The sequence below is a fragment of the Anas platyrhynchos genome, chromosome 4 (genome assembly GCF_047663525.1).
Source record: "Anas platyrhynchos isolate ZD024472 breed Pekin duck chromosome 4, IASCAAS_PekinDuck_T2T, whole genome shotgun sequence".
Taxonomy (NCBI): Eukaryota; Metazoa; Chordata; class Aves; order Anseriformes; family Anatidae; genus Anas; species Anas platyrhynchos.
The window spans coordinates 78,270,976-78,288,965 of NC_092590.1; the positions used below are offsets into that span (position 1 = coordinate 78,270,976).

Here is a 17,990-nt window from a genome sequence, read left to right on the forward strand (position 1 = left end):
CCCCTGTTACATCAGGAGAACGATCTCAGCCACAACCCGTAACTGTGTCAGTCCGTGTGCGTTGCCCTGAGCAAAGAGGCTGAAGAACAAGCTTCAGATGTTTGCACTGGTGCGGATTTCCCAAGTGGTTCTGTGCTCGTGGCCTGCCTTGTTCCCAGAGGTTTGGTTCTGTTCCTTCCTCTTCATCTTTGTGGCACTTCCACGGCAGACACGGAGGTGGCCACTTGCTCACAGGGACCTGGTGGTGGATCACTGCTCAGCCCCCGTGCCCCGCTCTGAAACCCCCGGGCTGTGGGATTTCCCCTGCCTCAGAAGGGAAATAGAGCCAAAGAAAAACGAGGGGAAAAGGCACGGTTTGGGCAAAGAAGCACTGATTTGGTTGTCCTGGACCTCGGTGGTGACGGTTCCATCCCGCGCTAAAAATCTCCCACTCGCCGTGGGTGCTCGGAAGCAGGATCTGTGTGAAACGTGGTCCTTGGCATGTGCCAGGCTTCAGCCCCACTACCCCAGAGAGGCAAGATATTAAGGAGGGAAGGTCTCCGAGTCATAATTTGTATAGCACGGCTGGGAGAAACCTCCTGACTAACGGAGTGGAGCTACCTCGTGTCCGTGCCAAGGACATCCCATCTCGTGGTGCGGCGCAAACCAGGCTGGCAGCGAGCAAACGGGCTGGGTGTGGGTAGGATGGGGCTACCAGGGGGCTACCAGCGGGGGCTACTGGGGGGCTACCAGCCAGGAGAGCCCTGGTGGCAGCGGGGCTGGAGCTGCTGTCCGTGGTGATGAAATGGGACGGGCGGCAGCAGCGCCGTGAGCCCGCTCGGCTCCTGCTCCTGGCAGGGCTGCGGTGCCTGCAGAGCCCCCAGCACAGAAACCCGGCTCCTCCCCAGGTTCTTAACCCCCTGGGGTCGTCTCCTCCTGGCAAAGAAAGAAGTTTGTTTGTTTGTTTGTTTGTTTGATTGATTATTTTTTTATTTGAGTACAAACGGATCTCTGGAAGCGGAGCCCTAAATCTGGCGTGGTGTGCCTGGGGGTGGCTCAGCTCAGCAGCTGGGCGCCCACCCGGCTGCTCGCCCCCTTCCCTGACCCCACAGGCAGGGTGAGGGGGCTGATCAGAGGGGCAAAAGCAGAGAGCTCGTGGCGCAGCTGTAAAGAGAGTTTAATAAGCAAAGGGAAGAAAGAAACCCTACAAATGAGGCAAAGGTGATCGCTGACCACGTCCCACCAACAGATGGGTGCTCAGGCAATCTCCAAGCAATGGCCAATTTTTTTGGGGTAAAAAAAAACCCCCACACACCTCCTCCCTTCCCCTGTTTCGTTTGATTATGATGTTCAGGGGTAGGGAACATCTCTCTGGGCAGTTAAGTAAAATGAAGTAGAATAAGTAAAATTAACTCCATCCCAGCCCAAACAAATATAGGTGTAAAATCCTAATGCCAGGTGTAAAATCCTAATGCCAGGTTCTTTGGTAGGGTTTCTCCGTGGCGGCAGCCCAATGTCAGTATTGCTGATACTTACACCCAGCTTTCCATCTTCTAGCATGACCCCTTCTCCTGCTTATCTCTGTGTAGTGACAGAGGCAGAGTTAGAATAAAGTTAAGGCAAAGTTGGAGGCTCCGAAGTTAATCCCAGTTGCCTAAAATTGTTTGTGGTAGGTGTCCTGAACTGCATCCCGTTCCCTGCCCAGCCGTGCTCTGAGCCTGGAGGGACACAACCGCTGCAAGTGGGCACGTATTGTTTGCCATGCTGTGCCCCTCATCCTTTTTCTTCTCAAGAAAACGTGGAATAATACTGATAGGAAAACGCAGAAAAAGCAAAGACAGCGCCTTGGAGAATGAGGTCAGCAGCCAAGTAAAGACACGAGCCCGAAGCATCCGAAGAGCACACTGGTGGCTTTTGCTCCTGACCTGACACAGCCAAAAGTCCCAACTGCAGGTTTGGGTTTGGAAGACGGTCAGTGATGGCTGGGGAGGGAAGGACGAAGGGTGCATGCACCTACTGCTATCCAGGACTGAAAACGGGATGAACCTCGAAGCGTTTCTGATTAAGGTTTTGGCAGGAGAGCTCCTGATCCTGGTCCCTAGGCCAGCCAACGCTGGAAAAAGTGGGTTTAATACAATATTTTTTTTCCCTTTAGGAAATATCAGAGGCCCTTCAGCAGGCTGTGAGAAGGAGTTCTCCACCTGGGGTGGATGAGCTCTTGTAGGGATCTCACAGCTCCTCACGCATACGGCACCATCCCTCCCTTCGTGCAGCAGAATTCAGAGGAAAAGGCTCGAAAGGGACAAAAAGCAAAAGAGTTCTGCTTATACGGTTAAAAGCATCGTTATGTCAATCCTTCTCTCTCTCGGGGTAGCTCAGGGGAGCTCTGCCAGCTACGTTCAGGAGGAGCAATCGGAGGCGTGGTGCTCGGCTCTGTGCCAGGTCTGCATTTCGGAGGCGTCGCAGCCCAGACGTGGCCCACGCGAGCGCAGGCACCCTGCGGGGTGGGAGCTGCCACCATGATCAGAGCAAGAGCGTGGGCAGAGCTGGAGAGTGAGCGGGGAGAAGACTCAAATTGAGTTTTTATGAAAGTCAGGAGGCAGAAGGAGGATCAGCCTCTCACACTGAGCAGCTCCACGGGCTGTTCTGTCTGTGCCAGCTGCTCCCTTTGTAGTAAAAAGCATCCAGAAAACTACAAAGCTCGTCCAGATTCTTCTCATTTCCAGTGCCTTTCCCTTTGTGATCCTGGGGAGTACATCAGGACAAACTCGCCTGCATTCTCATGTCTTCTGGTCCCCCAAAAGGCTGGCCAGGTGTCCGTGAAGTGGTCGGGTAGAAGTGGACTCCCTGGTGCTCCTCTGGGGGAGAGGGGAGGCTTTAAGGACGGACATCGAGCTGCAGAATAACAGCCCCTGGGCTCCGATTGAAGAGCAAATCAACAAACTCCAGACGGTTTTCTGTTCAGAGAGGGAGTCTGGCGCTGAGGACATCAGCAGGTGCGAGGTGTAGCCAAAACTCGTCATGCTCCTGGCTTTCTTCCAGGTGGCCCTGGCTGCAGGAATCGGTTGTAATTCTCGCGGTGAATGTCCTCGATCTCTTCCCAAGTTTTGGGAGCTAGAACAGGGACCCCGGAGAGTTCCCTTGACGTTCCCTGATAAATGGCTGTGTTAGGTGCCATCAGCCGCCAGCTTCTGTTCGCTTCCACGAGTAATTGCACAAAAAAACACGTCTTGGACACGGAGAAAAACCTTTCTATTTCCAGACAGAGCTGTCTGCCTGCTGTCTATAACGTCAGCCCGGGTGAGATCAGTCTGCAGGGCGCTGTGGCTGCTTCCAATGTTACACAGTCTGAGCATCCTCTGGACCGTGCGAAGACGTTCAGTTTTTCCCAAAGGTTAGGACGTGGCAAGCGCTGGATCAGAGGACACCGAGGCCACGCAACGTGTAGCAGAGCTAAACCACAGCTGGTTCTGGGCAGCAAGGGATCAAAAAGCTTCCAAGCTGCCAGTAGCCAGAGACGAGGTGAGGTTTGTTGAAGGTGCACAGAAGCAACGTTTCCTCCTGCAGTTAAGGTTTGTTGTTTAAGGTGAGCAGACACTTTCTGCACTGAAAAAAACTGTGGGTATCATGTGCAGGGACCCAAGCTGCTAAATATCCTTGGTTGGACTTGCGCCTTTGTGGCTGCACCCCTGAACCCTTGTGCTTGGGTCAGTGGTTCGTCACCGAATGATCCATCAGACAGCTCATAAACACTTCTCTTGGGTTCCTTCTGTTCAGGTCTGGATTCTTTTTTCTGTACTGAAAGAAGAACAAATCTGTGTGTTGGTGTCGTGTCTTTACAGCAAAAAGTAACAAGGATCAGAGATTCACACCCTTGTACCACACCTTCGTGTAAAGCCAGACCAGAGCATCCCTCACCTCAGACTCACGTTGATGTCGGCTGCAGATGAGCACTGAAAACGTGGCTTGAATGGGTTAAACTTGCTACAGTCAGTGTTTAACCCAAATGAAAGAGTTCTTGCAGAAAGAGAGGGTTTGGCTGTTTACAGAGACTGACAGGTCTGCCTGCGCTCCCAGCACCGGGAACGTGCTGGATGCAGAGTTTGGGAGGGAGGTTTGTGGAGCTGATGTTTGCGGAACGGGAAAATTCTGGACAAGATGAATAAATTCTTTGTTCTGCAAATTAAAAGAAAAAAAAAAAAAAGATGAGGCAGAAGCGGAGATGTCAGGGGAGCAATCAGTTCTGTTGTTGAGGGGGCTCCTAGTTCCCATCGCCGAGTTTCCAAAATCAAAGGTTTGTTTATTTTTTTTTGTTTGAATGCTGGTAACACAGCATTGGCTAGGAAAACGAAATCACTGCTGAAGGAGACGTGCTCAGTCTGGATGATGAGATATGTCCATGTCCCATGTTCTGTACATTTTAGGGCTGCTTTTCCTTAGGAATTGCACTGTAGGTTTGTGCTCTGCAAAATCTTAGCACAGGCTTTGCTCTCGGGTGCGTGTCCAGGCTTTGCGCATCCGCGTCTGATGGCTCTCTGACTAGATGAGGAATTATTGATGTCTCAGATATTAACTCTGCAGAAGAGTCCAGCCTATTTTATTTTTTTTCGTGAGCGTGTGTGTGGGCTTAAAAGTTTTTGCAGAAGATCAGAGGCTGTGCAAATGTTGCAGTCTGCTTTGAAAGAATTTCTCTGGGGGAGTAGGCTCCGTTTTTGGCAATACCCTGATTTCACAAATCTTTATCAAAAATATTTCTCTGTGGACCTTGTTCAACTAGTGCCCTGAATCCAAGAGGAGCGAAAATGTTTGATCCTGAATTCAAATTCGCAGGAAAATATCTGCTTTGATGGTGTTGTGAAGGGATGACAGACTGCTCCTCCCTCACAAGAGCCCAGGGTGGACTCGGGGCCAGCTCCCCCACGCTGCTGGTGGTCGCCAGAGGATGGCTGGGTGAGCGTGTACCGGTGCTTCTCTGCCTGCTTTGGCCATCTCTAGTGTTGCCATCAAGGATTTGTGAGCCAGAGGTGTTTTACAGACTGGGGACCAATTCATTTAATGCTGTAGGAGTGCCCCAAGGCGCAGCCTGCATCCTGAGGAGTCCCCACAATAGCAAAGCCCAGGTCTGGGAGCTATTTAGGGAGCGTTGGAAGGCCTGGGAGGCTGTAAATGGAAAAGAAACGAGCAGGAAGACGTGATAAAATTGGAATAAACACAATAAAAGTGCTGCCTAGCATTTGCAGTTGTCAAATGGAGATGTCTTTAGAAAGGCAAAAGCAGGAGCTGGCGGTGAGAGGGGTGCTCGGTGCTCTGCTGGGCTCAGGTTCAGCTGCAGCCCTGCTGGGGCTGTTCAAGAGGCAGGTTCTGCTTGGGAAGGGTTATTTGGGCAATGCCAGCCCTGTCCCCTGCTCGGGAACCTTCCTAGTTCCCAGGAAGCCAACTGCCCAGCTGGAAGAGCCGCTCAGGAGGCACAACGAAGGGCTTCGTGCCCGGGAGGCAAGGGAAGCCCAGCAAGACGTGAGCCAAACCCCTATAAAGCTGTTGGCTGCCTTGTCCCCAGTGAGCCAGCACACTGCTCCCCCCTCCCTGCCCTCCTGTGTCACCACCGCTCGGGAACTGTGCAGTTTCGGGGTCTGGTGATGCGGGATGGGCTGTCCCCATGCCCCTTCACCAGCAATTTGCCTCATTTCAGCTCTTAGCAGGAACTCACGCAGCGTTTCCTTGCACAGAGGGGATTCCTTAACAGCGCCACGCTGACATTGTACAGGAGGCTTTTGAACAAAATCCCCGGCTTTCCCTTTCCAGCCCATAACTCCTGCACTCCCCTGCTTGGAGCCATTGCTTTAGATGAGGACCGCTCGCCCCGGGCGCTTCGGGCAACGTTGATTGCGGCTTGCACGTCCTCATCCAGCTCGAAACTTCTCTGCTTCATCCTACCTCCTTCGTAGCAGAAATGCCTCTTAAGCGTAATTAAAAATAAACATGTTTCCCAGGCCTGTCCATTGGTCCCTTTCATCTTTCTCCCCTTTTTTCCACCGCATGTCAACAGAACACTCCTCTCCTCTCTGGATTTTGGGGGAGAAGGAGGTTTGCTTTAGCTTTATGCCGTGGCCAACAAGCTTAATGTTCTGTTGGCTTGAACAGCTCCAAAGGACACGAGCTTCTTGTATGCAAATTTTCCCTCTGATCTTCCTCTCCCCCTCCCTCCCTCCATCCCACCCTTCAAAAATTCACTTCCTTGTCCCTCTGCAAGACTCGCTGTTGCTGTTGAAAGGTGGTGGAGTCTGTGTGGCTTCTTCTTTTTTTTTTTTTAAAGAAAAGAAAAAAAAAAAGAAAAAAGAATTTGTGTTTTTAAAGAAATCAAACCAGAAATGTAGAAAATATATAAATATATATTTGTCACGTTGCATAGGTACCAGAATAGGTTGTGCCAGGATGCTTGACTTGTATTTAAGCCTGTGGTCCTAATGAAATCTCTGCTGAGCTGACTAACGGTGCAATGCGATTTTGTAGGGAAGTGGAATCAGAGCAAGAGTGAAGTGAATATTTTCTACTGTCAGAAACTTTAAAAAATGTACAGATTTGTAGACAGACAGCAATAATGACTAGTTGCTACATCCCTGAAATCTCGGTGCCTCTGTTAGCCATGCACACCTTTGGGGTGCGCGTAGCTCCCCGTGATACATCGCACTTGCTCTTTGCTTTAAGGTTTCACGCTGACCTCCCGCTGTCTTTCAGGTGCCTGGGGCCCAGGATCTGGTGGACTTCTCGCCTGTGTACCGGTGCCTGCACATCTACTCCGTCCTGGTGAGTGAATCCGTGCCGCGTGTGAGCCTGGGGCTGACACTTGGGATTAAATAAGAGGTTGGAGAGCTGCTCCTCGTGGCGCTGCTGCCTGGAAGGAAGTGGTTGCGAACCGTGCGTGAAAGTGCACCGAGCTAGGAAGTGCCTTACCTGGCGTGGAAAGGAGGCCGGTGCCTGCAGAGCTGGATTGATTCGGGTAAAAACCACACAGTTACTTCATACAGGCCACAGAAATATGAGGGGATGCTTGCTGCAGCTATTGCAGGCCTCGGGTTTCTAACAGGCCAAAAGCATATTTCTTGGTCACACAGTTTTCCTGGAAGAGTTCTCCTTTGACCACAGAAACTTCGTTGTTCGGTGCAAATGGAGGAGTTGGGGAGAGAAAATGATTTTAAATCTATTTCTTGTTGCACTGAAGAGAGGTTTGTCACCCTTGAAACACTGTTGGAGGGGGGCAGATGTGCTCCTCTCCTACCCAATCTGCAGTTTCACTGCGTCACTTCCAGTTTCCCTGATATTTAGGCTTTTTCTCTGTTGCATGCACAGGAAAATAAGGTTAAACTGAAGGTTTTGTGTTTGGTTGCTGGCTGTGCAGTGCTGTGCTAGAAAGTGCTCGCTCTGAGCATTGCCACGGCCTTGGGAACTTGTCAGGAGAGCTCCCAGCACTGCGGACACGAATTCTCCCAGGAATTACAAACACATTTTCACATTTCTGTTCATTTGCTCAAAACAAGGGCAGACCAGATGGCCTTTTGTAGCTTGCACTTCCACTTTTAATTTCTAAGATGCCCTCAGCTTACGAGTCTTGCAGCCTGCAAGTCTACCAACCGAGGGAACCTGTGCTCTCCGCGTCTGCTCCCCAACGCGGGCAATGATGTCTGCTGCAGAGAGCGAGCTTTCAGAGCGCTCCGCTCCTGCGGTTGAGCAATCTGAAGCCCAGGCAGTACATGAAAGGAGTACTCTGTTAGCAGCTTTCCTCCCTTTCCACAGCGGAGCCAGGCTTGAGAGAGAATTGTTTTTTAAGGCACTTCTAAAGCCGGGCTCTCCAGCAATACATACGAATGAATTTGCAAAAGGAAAAGAATTGTCATAAAAAACATTTCTCTAAAATCTTTTTGTGCCCTCATCTGTTAATAATTATGTCATTTGGCTACGTTGCCATGATCTTTTGGTGGAATGAAAAAGTTAACCTCCCCAAAATGTGTTACTCTGTTTATCTTGGACAAAACCTCCTGCTCAGAAACGGCGCTGGAAGCCCGGTTCAGGGAGTGTGCTAATTGAAGATTACAACTGGGCTGAAATGCTTTGTGGATTTCAAAGTGTCACTTTATTTGGAGAAACTTCAGTGAAGAATATGTCTAAGGAAAACAGGCTCAGAAATCCTATTTGTGTAGCTTACGTGCAGTTTTTTTACTGCAGGGTTATATGGCTGCCTGTTTATGCATAGAGCTCTTATGGGAAGGACGAGGAGTTCTCGCTGATGGGTACAGCAGTTGTTTTGTGCAGTGGAAATTGTCTTTTTTCTGCAGTTTTTTGGACTCGGGGCTTGGAGGAGCACTGGGTTTTGTTGTCCTGTTGCTTTGCTTTTCTGCCTTGGATAGCAGTTGGCTGTGTGGTCCTCCCAGGTGTTTTAGGGAAGAGCTACAGAAACCAGGCTCCGTGGCCAGTGCTTTGCAGGAGAGGGTTTTGTCCCCATCCCCTGTCCTGCACCGAGATCACTCCATCCTTCTGCTCCTACTCTCTCTCCTTTTTCAGTCAAAAGCCCCACTAATGAGGAAAAAAATAAAAAAAAGCAGAGCTCTGAAGGTGTATAGGGAAGACAGGAGCAAGAGATGAAGGCAACTAACCCTAGGAAAGGCTCCTGAGAAGAGCCCTGCCCTCTTTCTGACCCGTGATTGAATCCCGCGCTGGCTTTCTAGGCCCAACCGGAGTTGAACAATGTCAAAGATCCAGCAAACGTCGAGGGAAACGGCCACATCAGTGTCAGGCGGAAGGATCATAATGTAATAGTTACCAAAAAATCCTAATATTTGTCATTTACAATAGCGTTATCTAAATGCTTGGCCTGCAGTTAAAAAGGCCCACGTTGAATAAACATTGAGATATTTATTATTTTTAGTGAAATCGACCTTCCAGTCACCTCGGTTTTATGGCTGTGCTGCTTATAAATTCCCAAAGGATTATTTGAAAAATCCTACTCATATCTGCCAGCCTTATCAGCAGGGCAGAAGTTCACATATTGTAACACGAGGTCAGCCTTCGGTCATGGTCTTACAGACGGGGCCAGGCACCTGTAAATCCTTCCTTCAGCAACCAAGGCGAAGTACAATATCAAACAGGCAAGGAGACTTTTCCAGGAAGCGCTGAACTTTCTCAGGAAGGGCAGAGGAGGGGGAAAGAAAGTGAACAAGGGTCAGGCGGTGGTTAATTGAGAGCCGGGCCTTGGCGCGGCCGCGGCAGCGGGAGGACAGGTCCCGATGGGATGCTTTATGGGACTATTCATCGGCGATTCCTTTTCGTGTGGGAAATGGCCCGGCTGGCGGTGTCTTGAGGAACAAATGGGCGTAGGTGAGGCTTGGAATCTTTGCGGGGATGGAACAAAACATCGCAAACATCCCAAGTGTGACTTGCAGTTGTAGGTCGGGATAAGCAAACAAGGCCGCCGTGGGGAATAGCTGCGAGTTCCCCTTGTGACTTTGGTGTAAGCCAGTTGGGTTTATGTCCCCTAACGACAGGTCCTTACCCTGATGGTGGTTTCTACATGGGACAAACATGCTCTGAATTGCATGAAAAAAGGCTTTTTGGGTGACCGATATGGTTTCAAGTTGTCATGAATCCATAGACATTAAACAACCTTGGCGTTTCAGTGGGCATCCTGGTGAAAATACAGTAGAAAAACGTATCCTGCCCCTTTCCCAGGAGGGAAAAAAGCTGGATCCAAGGCTACAGGGATTGTCCAGAAGCCAGGAGCATCGTGTGAAAGAGTAAGAGGGGGAGGCAGCTCCCCGGTGCCTGTCCTGGGCAACTTGGTCACTTGGCCAAAGTTGGGGTCTGGTTTTAGGGTGTCCTAAATGCCGAAACCCGCCTAGTTTCTGTTCAACAGCCACGTGCTATTTAAGGGCATGCATCTCGAGTGTGGTTAGGCTGCTGGGCTGTTGGTATCAGGTACACCTTTTCTTTGAGTTAATGGAGAAGTTTGTTGAGAATGGTAATATTATTATATAAAGAAGAAACAAGAATATTTCAGTGGAGCGATTTTCCCATTGACATTTTTATCTTTTATGTTGTCTTTGACCAAAGTCTATGTAATGCTCAAGTTGCTTTGATCGATCTCCAAAATAAATTAGCAAAGGTGAGGTTTGGGCCAGCTGGTTTATCTGCCGGAGCATCTGAACAGCTGTTGGGAGCCTTGTATTTCAAGGCCAAGACATGGAATTGCTTTGCTTTACATAACATAAAATGAAAAGCAGTTTTTGTTTCATGTTTCCCGTAAGCTGCAGCAAGTCAGAAAGCGAACAGTGAACGAAGAGCAGAAAGGAATTAAAAACAAACAAACAAACAAATAAAGAAAAGTTAAAAAAAAAAAAAAAGGTGGAATGGTTTGCACACAGGGCGCTCCCAAGCAGTGGTTTCTGAAGCAGATGACAGTGATTTAAGTCCCTTAAGCTCCTGCTTCAGCCAGCGCTGTTGGTGCTCAGGGTTTGTCTTAGCTAGGTGGTGTGTGTTGTTTTTTTGGTTTTTTTTTTAAAGCTTTATGCTAATTGGTTACCAATTACTTTGAGGTTCTTAACAAGTTCGTGAAGACACTGGTATTGACACTCCCAGCTCTTTGATCCGAGCTACAAAGGGGTCATTTTAGGGTAACGAACAAGTGTCCAAGAAAAACCCCACCACCAACAGCAAAAAAAGAGCAGATTCTGCTGTAAATACCGACTTAAAAATGTAGCTGCCTCCTAGCCGATGAAGTATTTCTGGAGAATCCCAGAGCTGGATAATTTAGATAAATAGCAGTTGACAGGTATTTACTATAAATTTGTCATATCTTGCCACTGACGTTTTTATCAGCTATATTGCTTCTACCCAAAGCCTCCCTGACCCTAAAGCTGCTTTGATGCACAGAAATACATTAGGAGAGGTAAGAAAAATGCGAAACAAGTGAAAAACAAACCAAACCTCTATTAAAAAGAATCAATCTATAAAGTCTGTGAGCTGCCCGCATTAAAACACAGACGTTGTGCTTAGGCTGCGCGCACTCGCTAAGTTTTGGCTTGCCTGTTTTGGTGATGAACGTGAGTTTTTTTTTAATATCTTGGTATTTCTCTTAGCTCTGCGGAGCTAGCACGGCCTTGGGAGCAGAGGCCAGGGCTTGCTTTTGCTTATCACTAAAATTGATCGCTGCATTTTGACCGAAGAATCTGTGCCGGGGTTGGTAAGCCCTGAGGAGCTCTCATTTCCAGGGGGGACTCGTTGGGCTGAGCGGGGGAAACGCTGCACCGTGGGGCGGCGCACCTGAAGGGGGAGATGCCATAAATGCAGCGTATCATCGCTCTCCTTCCAGCCCCGAGCTCTTGGATCACATTTTTTATTCCTCTGAGAAGCGTGCTAGCCCTCCCCTTGCTGACTTTGTGGTCTCATAAATCCCGGGCTGGTTGCTCCTCTGCTTGCCCCCGATTTGAGCGCTTGCGGTCGGGGCCCCGAAGCCCACCCTGGCCGGGGGGGCTGCGGCGTGCGCACCGAGATGTTTGCTCTTTGTTAGCCCTGCCGAACAATTGAGGTTGTTCTTTCAAGGGGAGAGAAAGTCTCGTAGAGGAACCACAACTTCAATAATAAGAACGACCCAACCCTCTCTTGCACATGAATGCAGCTCTTTTTTCTCTTTGTAAGGCGAGTTGTTGCTTTTATTTGATACTGAAACACGAACCCTACCGTGGAAAGGCTGTGGCTTACTTCTATTTTGGAGATCGGGGTTGTAAAGTTTTTCCTTCTGTGTCCTTGGGAACTTAAACAGTTTAAACTTTTCTTTTGTAGGGGGGGGTGGGAGTGGAAAAAATTTCCTTCTCGAAATCTCTGGTAACTCCTTGTTCATCTCAGACACTTTGCAGATTGTCCCATCGCTCTGTCCTGGCATATCTCACTGTCTGCTGACTTGGCTGACCCACTGGTGCCTGGTGGAGTTAGATAGCTATAAACACAGCACTGAGATCATAGGGAAAGGCTGAGGGTGAGACACTTTGTGCACCGCATTGATAAGGACACAGGAAAAGCCATTAGAGTGAACTGGTGTCAGTGACCTGTGATAACCATTCTGTACTACGTGCTAATGGACCCCGGGTAGTGTGTCTGTCTGTAGTGGCAATAGATTTAACTTTTGTAATTGTCATATTGCTCTTTTAACCCCGTGACCTTATTACCCATGAGAAAACCACTTGGCTTCGATCAAAGAAGCAGCAAAGAAATCAGTGTTCATTCTAAGCTGCCTAGATATGATCACAGGCAGCCTTGATTCTTAAAATATTCAGCTAGGAAAACAGACATGTTAGGGGGAGGAAAAAAAATAAAATGCTCCGTTTACTACAATAGCCCGGATGCAGACTTCTTGTCACCTGAGGTTACAGCAGCCGTGCTTTCCCAGGGCTTTGCAGAGCTTTGCTGACAACGTTCTGCTATTTTACGTTTCAAATTGATTTTGTTCGGGTTCACCCCATCCCGGTCCAGCCTCAGCAGCCTCGGAGGGGTTGCCTCTGTTAGTCCTGAGCGTGGTGAATATGTGATGTGCTCGGTATTTTGTTGGATCATGGAGGGATGGGTGGGAGCTCGGGGTCTCTGCTCCAACCTCCTGCTCAGTGTGGGCACCTCGGAGGTCAGGCCAGGCTGCTCGGGGATTTATCTTGAAAACCTGCAAGGACCAAGACTGCCAGATCTTTCTGGGGATCTTATTCAAGTCCACGACCTCCTTGTAGGTAATAGGGCAGCTGTTGGGTCTCCCCGAGGCAGTCACTCCTCCAGTTCCTCCCCAAGTGGGGCAAGTGCTCCAGCCCCAAGCGTCTTGGTGGCCTCCACTGAACTCGCCCCAGTTCATCTGTGTCTTTCCTGAATTTGGGAGGCCCAAACCTGGATGCAGTGTGTAGATAGGCTCTGAACAAGTGCTGCGTAGAGGGGGATAATCATTTTCCTCAATCTCCTGGCTGGGCTCCTGTTAATACAGCCCGGGAGGCTGTTGGCTGCCTCTGCTGCCAGGGCAGGCGGCTGGCCCGCGTTCAGCTCCTCCTGCCAAGGCTCTTGGTCCTCATCCACAGCGCTGCTCCCCAGGCAGCCCGTCCCTCCTCCGAGCTGCTGCGAGAGCTTCTGCCTTCCCAGGTGTGGGACGTGGCATTGGTCTTTAGGTATTTCCACCAGGCTCCTGCAGATGGTGGCCCTGCTCTTGGTTGCGTTGACTTCTGCCCCCCAGGTTGGCGTTATTGGCGCAAGTGGTCGTGGATGTGCTCCGTTTTCTCCTTCGTGTCACTGATAAAGATGCTGCCCTGCCGTGGTTCTCTGCTTGTTACCAGCTCCCACATGAGGTACGTCTCTAATCACCACCCTCTGAACCCCAACACGCAGCCAATTGCTCATCGAGACCGACACATCCTAAACTATCGAGAACATTGTGGAAGACCACGTCAAAAGCCCCACTGAAATCAAAGGGCATGATACCCGTGGCCTTCCCCTCGTCCATAAATACCATCATACTCTCATAGAATTTAGTAATTGCCATCATAGCTCCTTTGGTGAAACCCGTGTTGTAGTCCCCAGCCACCTTCTCCTTCATGTCCCTGGAAGTGGGGTCCAGGAGGACTTGTCTCATTCTTCTCCCAAGGACCAAAGTGTGCTGTGCTTCCTCAGATCATCGTTTCAGCCTTCCTTGTGACATTTACCTTTCCCAGTTGTTATGGGCAGGCTTTTTTTTTTGCATGTTGTTTTAAGATGTGCCTTTGATTGTAGGAAGTTCTGAGCTCAGGACTAGTTTTGTTGTGCGGCGCTCGTCTTAGCGGTGCAGAATTCAGGCCAGCTGGAGGATCCTGAACTCCAGCACCGCTGTTTGTATTACATGAGGGCAGGCTCTCGCTGAAAATTTTCTCCATTTCCTGGTGTTGGGGCTCAGCGGGGTCCCAGGAGCGTTTGGAACAAGCCCCAGCTACCTCGGAGAGCTTCGTGGTGGAGTCGAGAAGCGGCGGTATCTCAAAAATAACAAGTGATAGATGATGGAAGTGTGCTAATTTGCAAAGAATGTCCCTCAATTTAACACAAAGAAAAAACTCTAACAAGCATTTCCATTAAATCTCAGCCTCCAGCCTCGTAATAGCCTCATAATTTAGACTGGGAGAGCCTCCTGGAGCCCTTTGGTCCCACACTCTGCTCGGGGCTAAGCCTGAAGCTACGTGGAGTATCTCAGAGCCACGTCCCGCTGAGCTTTGGGGATCTCCATGGACAGAGACCCCCCAGCCCCTCCGGGTCCCTGTTCTGGTGTCTGACCGCCCTGACTGTGATTTTTCCCCATTATTAAAATGAATTTTAGTTTTTCTGCATTTTCCCTGTTGCCTTTCCTTTTGCTGTGCCTTTCCAAGAGGAATCTGGCTGCATGCACCCCGACACCCTGCATGCGGTGCTCCCTCACCCTTCTCCTTTCTAAACTGCACAAACCCAATTTTTTTGACCTTTTTCTCCCATGTGGTTGTGCTCCAGCTCCTGTAATTATCTCGGTGGCCACTGCTGGCCTTGCCTCGATGTGTTGTGTGCCTGTAGCCCTCCAGCTGCTCTTTTACAACACCCTTTTAGCCTTTCCTTGCAGCTGGACACCTTTCCAACGGGCTGATACTGACAGTAAATATTCGGGACTTATTTTTGCTTCCGAAGGGAAGAAAACGCGCACACGCCCACCAAACAAAGGAAAAATAATGGTGTTTTGTGTCCTAGCAGTGCCAGTTCGTAGTGACACGTGAAAGATGTTGCGACATAGCACCAGACCCAAATGTGACCCTGGGGAATCAGATGCTGTTTTCCCTCCAGTGCTGGAGCAACGTTGGGAAAATGTTCCTGTCCCCAGTATTTGAGGCACTGGGAAGGTCCTGCATGAGGACTGCTGAGCTGCTCACGTTAGGGGAGCTGTGTGTTTCCTCCATAAATGAACCCCGGGGGAATTATCATGTGTTGACCAGAAACTTCATATATATACTTTTTTAAGCAGGCTGAGCGTTTGTGGGGGAAGGAGGCTGTAAAATAGTAAGCCACCACCACGCTTTATGCATCTCGCAGCCCGGCTCGGCGCACAGCTGCGGGTTGCTGTTTTCCTGCTCTGGATGTTGTTTCTCATCTTAAAGGCCTATATGCAGCGTCTCTGGGAAATGATTGCCATCCTGTTTTCAATAAACCCCCCCCCTTTTTTTTTTTTTTTTTTCTTACGAAGGGTCTCGAGCTGGCTGGACGTGAATTCTCAAATCTGTTTACAAATATTTGCGCAGGAAAGGGCGAGCAGTGTTCAGGACGGGCTGGTGACGCATGTGCCCACTGTTTCAGTCCTTTGTTCAGGAAAATGTGGAAACGAGGCCAGGCCCCTGCCATGAACAAACGCTGCCGTCACCTTCCAGGAGCCTCTCGCTGCAGGGCGGCCGTGGCCGAGCCCCGGGGAGACGAGAAGCACAGGGAGATGAGAAGCACGTGGAGATGAGAAGCACAGGGAGATGAGAAGCACGCGGTCCACAATCCGAAGGCAGAAGGTGCTTCAGCCCCAAAATCAACCTGTAGCTTTGGCCGAGCAGTGATGGGAAAGCCCCGATTTGGTGCACAAAGGCAGGGATGTGAGCAGGGTGTAGGGAGGTGAGCGCTGCCCTCAGAGAGCTTCGACCTGGCTCTGTGCTCCCTGAGTCCCTCGGAAGGAGAGGTTTGGCTGCTGAGAAAGGTGGCTCAGCTCTTTTAGTGCCTGCAGCCGCTACCTGGAGCTCTGGGTGACTTTAGGATCTTCTAGACTTTCTCCTTTGAGACTGAATTTGCCACTGAGCAACCTCCAATAGCTGTTAGGAGAGCAGGGATTTGTCTGTAGCCTTTAAATCTTCTCTGACTTCCAACCCCCACAACTAAAGGGGTGCACGGGAAAATGGGGGCTGTCCGACTGAGCCATTTTCTGCACACCTTTTATGAATTAATCCGCGTGGGTTTAGGTGGGCAGAGACAGGAGCTGGTCAGAACAGAGGTCGTGCTGGTTCGCTGCTGGCTGGGAGCACGGCATCCCCCGTGCCTGTCTGAATTCGGTCTGTGCAGGTCGGTGCCTTGAAAAATTACAGCTAGGCATCAGATGGGGAGAGCTGGAGGCAGCTGCTGGCACACGATGTCCTCCCCATCACAGATGTACGAAATAGGGAACCTGCTCCCCCCTTGCTGGCACTTGGACTGCGATGCCCTGCGTTAGGCTTTCTCCTCTTCGTGTTTTTCTGTCCTCCTCGACCATTCCCCAGGAAGAACAAAAAGGCAGATTTAATTTCCCAACCCCAACGCTTTGTGGAAGGCTCCTAGCAACGAGCAGCGTCCTTCCACCTGGGTACGACGTGCACGACGGGGGAGGTTTTGCTCCTTCCCGAGTTTGTGCATGAGTTGGGTGACTCCCTATTTATTTAGTGACTTTTCTTCCTTGCTGGTCTCTGCAATCAGTGCAAAACCCGGGCTGTCAGTGGTGCTCACCTCTGGTAGGAGGCACATAGCTTAAAACAAACTGGTGAGCAGGCAAGGAAAGGATGGCTGAGGCTTCTTGCAGATTGCAAGCTTCTCGTTAGCTTTTGCCTCCTCCTCCTCTACCTTGCCCTTCCCTTGGCTCCTTCGCCTCCCTCTGGACCTGTACTTCATTTTTTTTCCTTAAGGGCTCCTTCTGTGCTGCTCGTGATTGATTTATTTATTTTCTAATTGATGGGAGCACTGACAAGAGTTGATTAGTTGTGGGGATGCATCCTTCCTTGCAAAGCTTGTGACCGATTTCCTTCCTTCCTCGAGCCCAGGGTTGAGCTTTCTTCTATTTGCCTCCCAGAGGTTTTGTGTGCGGTGGCCTTGCATGGAGGACTCCGTGGGCTTGCCCTGAATATGTTTTTTTTTTTTTTTTTTTTTCGTGGCAGCTCATTCATTATAAAGTTTTAATGAATTTTAAGGACGTTATGAAAGAGGAGCGTGTGGTTAAGGAATGCTCTCGGCTCCTTTTTGCCCTGGAAGCTCTGGGCTGTGATTTTCTGTGCAGAGGGGCTGGATGGAAAGCCAGCATCTGAAAAAAAAAAGGCACGTCCCCCTGCGCTTAACCTTGCAGGTCACCTGGAACAAGAGGAGATGGCCAAAAATGCAACCTGAAAATGTTTAGCCGCTGCTGTGTATAATGAGGAAATATCTGCCTACATCATCGCTTTGTAACTTTTGAAAAGTATGACTTAAAAAAGGAGGGGGGGGGGGGGGAGAGGGAGCTGCGATGCCGCATTTTCCAGAATGAAAAACACAGGCTACTTGTTCAGTCAATTCAGTTTAGGTCAAATGTAGTTATGAAAAACAGATGATTGCTGGTGATCAGGCTGTACTTTGACAAATATCCCATTGTTTGAGCGCGCAGCGATTTCTTCAGAGCGTTACCCGGTGCGGGGCTGGGCCCTTGCCTTCCTCCAGCTCGGAGCCTGGCGGCACGCGGAGGGCTGGGTGCTGCAGGCCAAAGGTGCTGGCTTCTCGGGAGGAGGGATGGCATGAAAAAAACCACTCAGTGCAAAAATGGACGTGGTTTCCACTGCAGGTATTAAAATACGAGCTCACTGGGGGCCTTCAGAAATATTTGGGATGATTCTTGCCGTGTCTGCCTTGCCTCCTGCGCTGCAGAATAAAGATGGATTTGGTGGGCGCTAATATTTGTCTGGGAGAAGCTCCTTGGTGTTAGCTGGGGTACCTTAGCCCCGTGTAGCTTTGTTATTTATTCTTTTATGGTTTTCCCCTACAAAATACTCGCCTATCATTGAGGTTTCATAGGCAGAGCTGGTTAAAGCAGAGGATGCATGTGTCCTGGGGCAAGTCTGACCTGGTTAAAGACCTGCTGGGTCCTCGGCTCCTCTGCTTCCTCGCTGAGTGATGGTGCTGTGTGGCTGCCGAGTGGCTCTGGAAAGGGGGCTCTACTTAATCAAAAAAGGTCAAAATTATGTATTTTGGACATTTAAAAATTC

General features: G+C 49.9%; 1 protein-coding gene across 11 annotated transcripts in view; it reads left to right on the forward strand.

The window, feature by feature from the left end:
- Positions 1-17,990, forward strand: part of EXOC6B (exocyst complex component 6B) — a 266,579-nt gene that overhangs the window by 122,704 nt on the left and 125,885 nt on the right. For all 11 annotated transcript variants that reach the window (XM_072037927.1, XM_072037928.1, XM_038177996.2 and 8 more), the window contains one exon: positions 6,715-6,783. In XM_072037927.1, the coding sequence (XP_071894028.1) occupies positions 6,715-6,783 (69 nt within the window). The remainder of the gene's footprint in view (positions 1-6,714; positions 6,784-17,990) is intronic.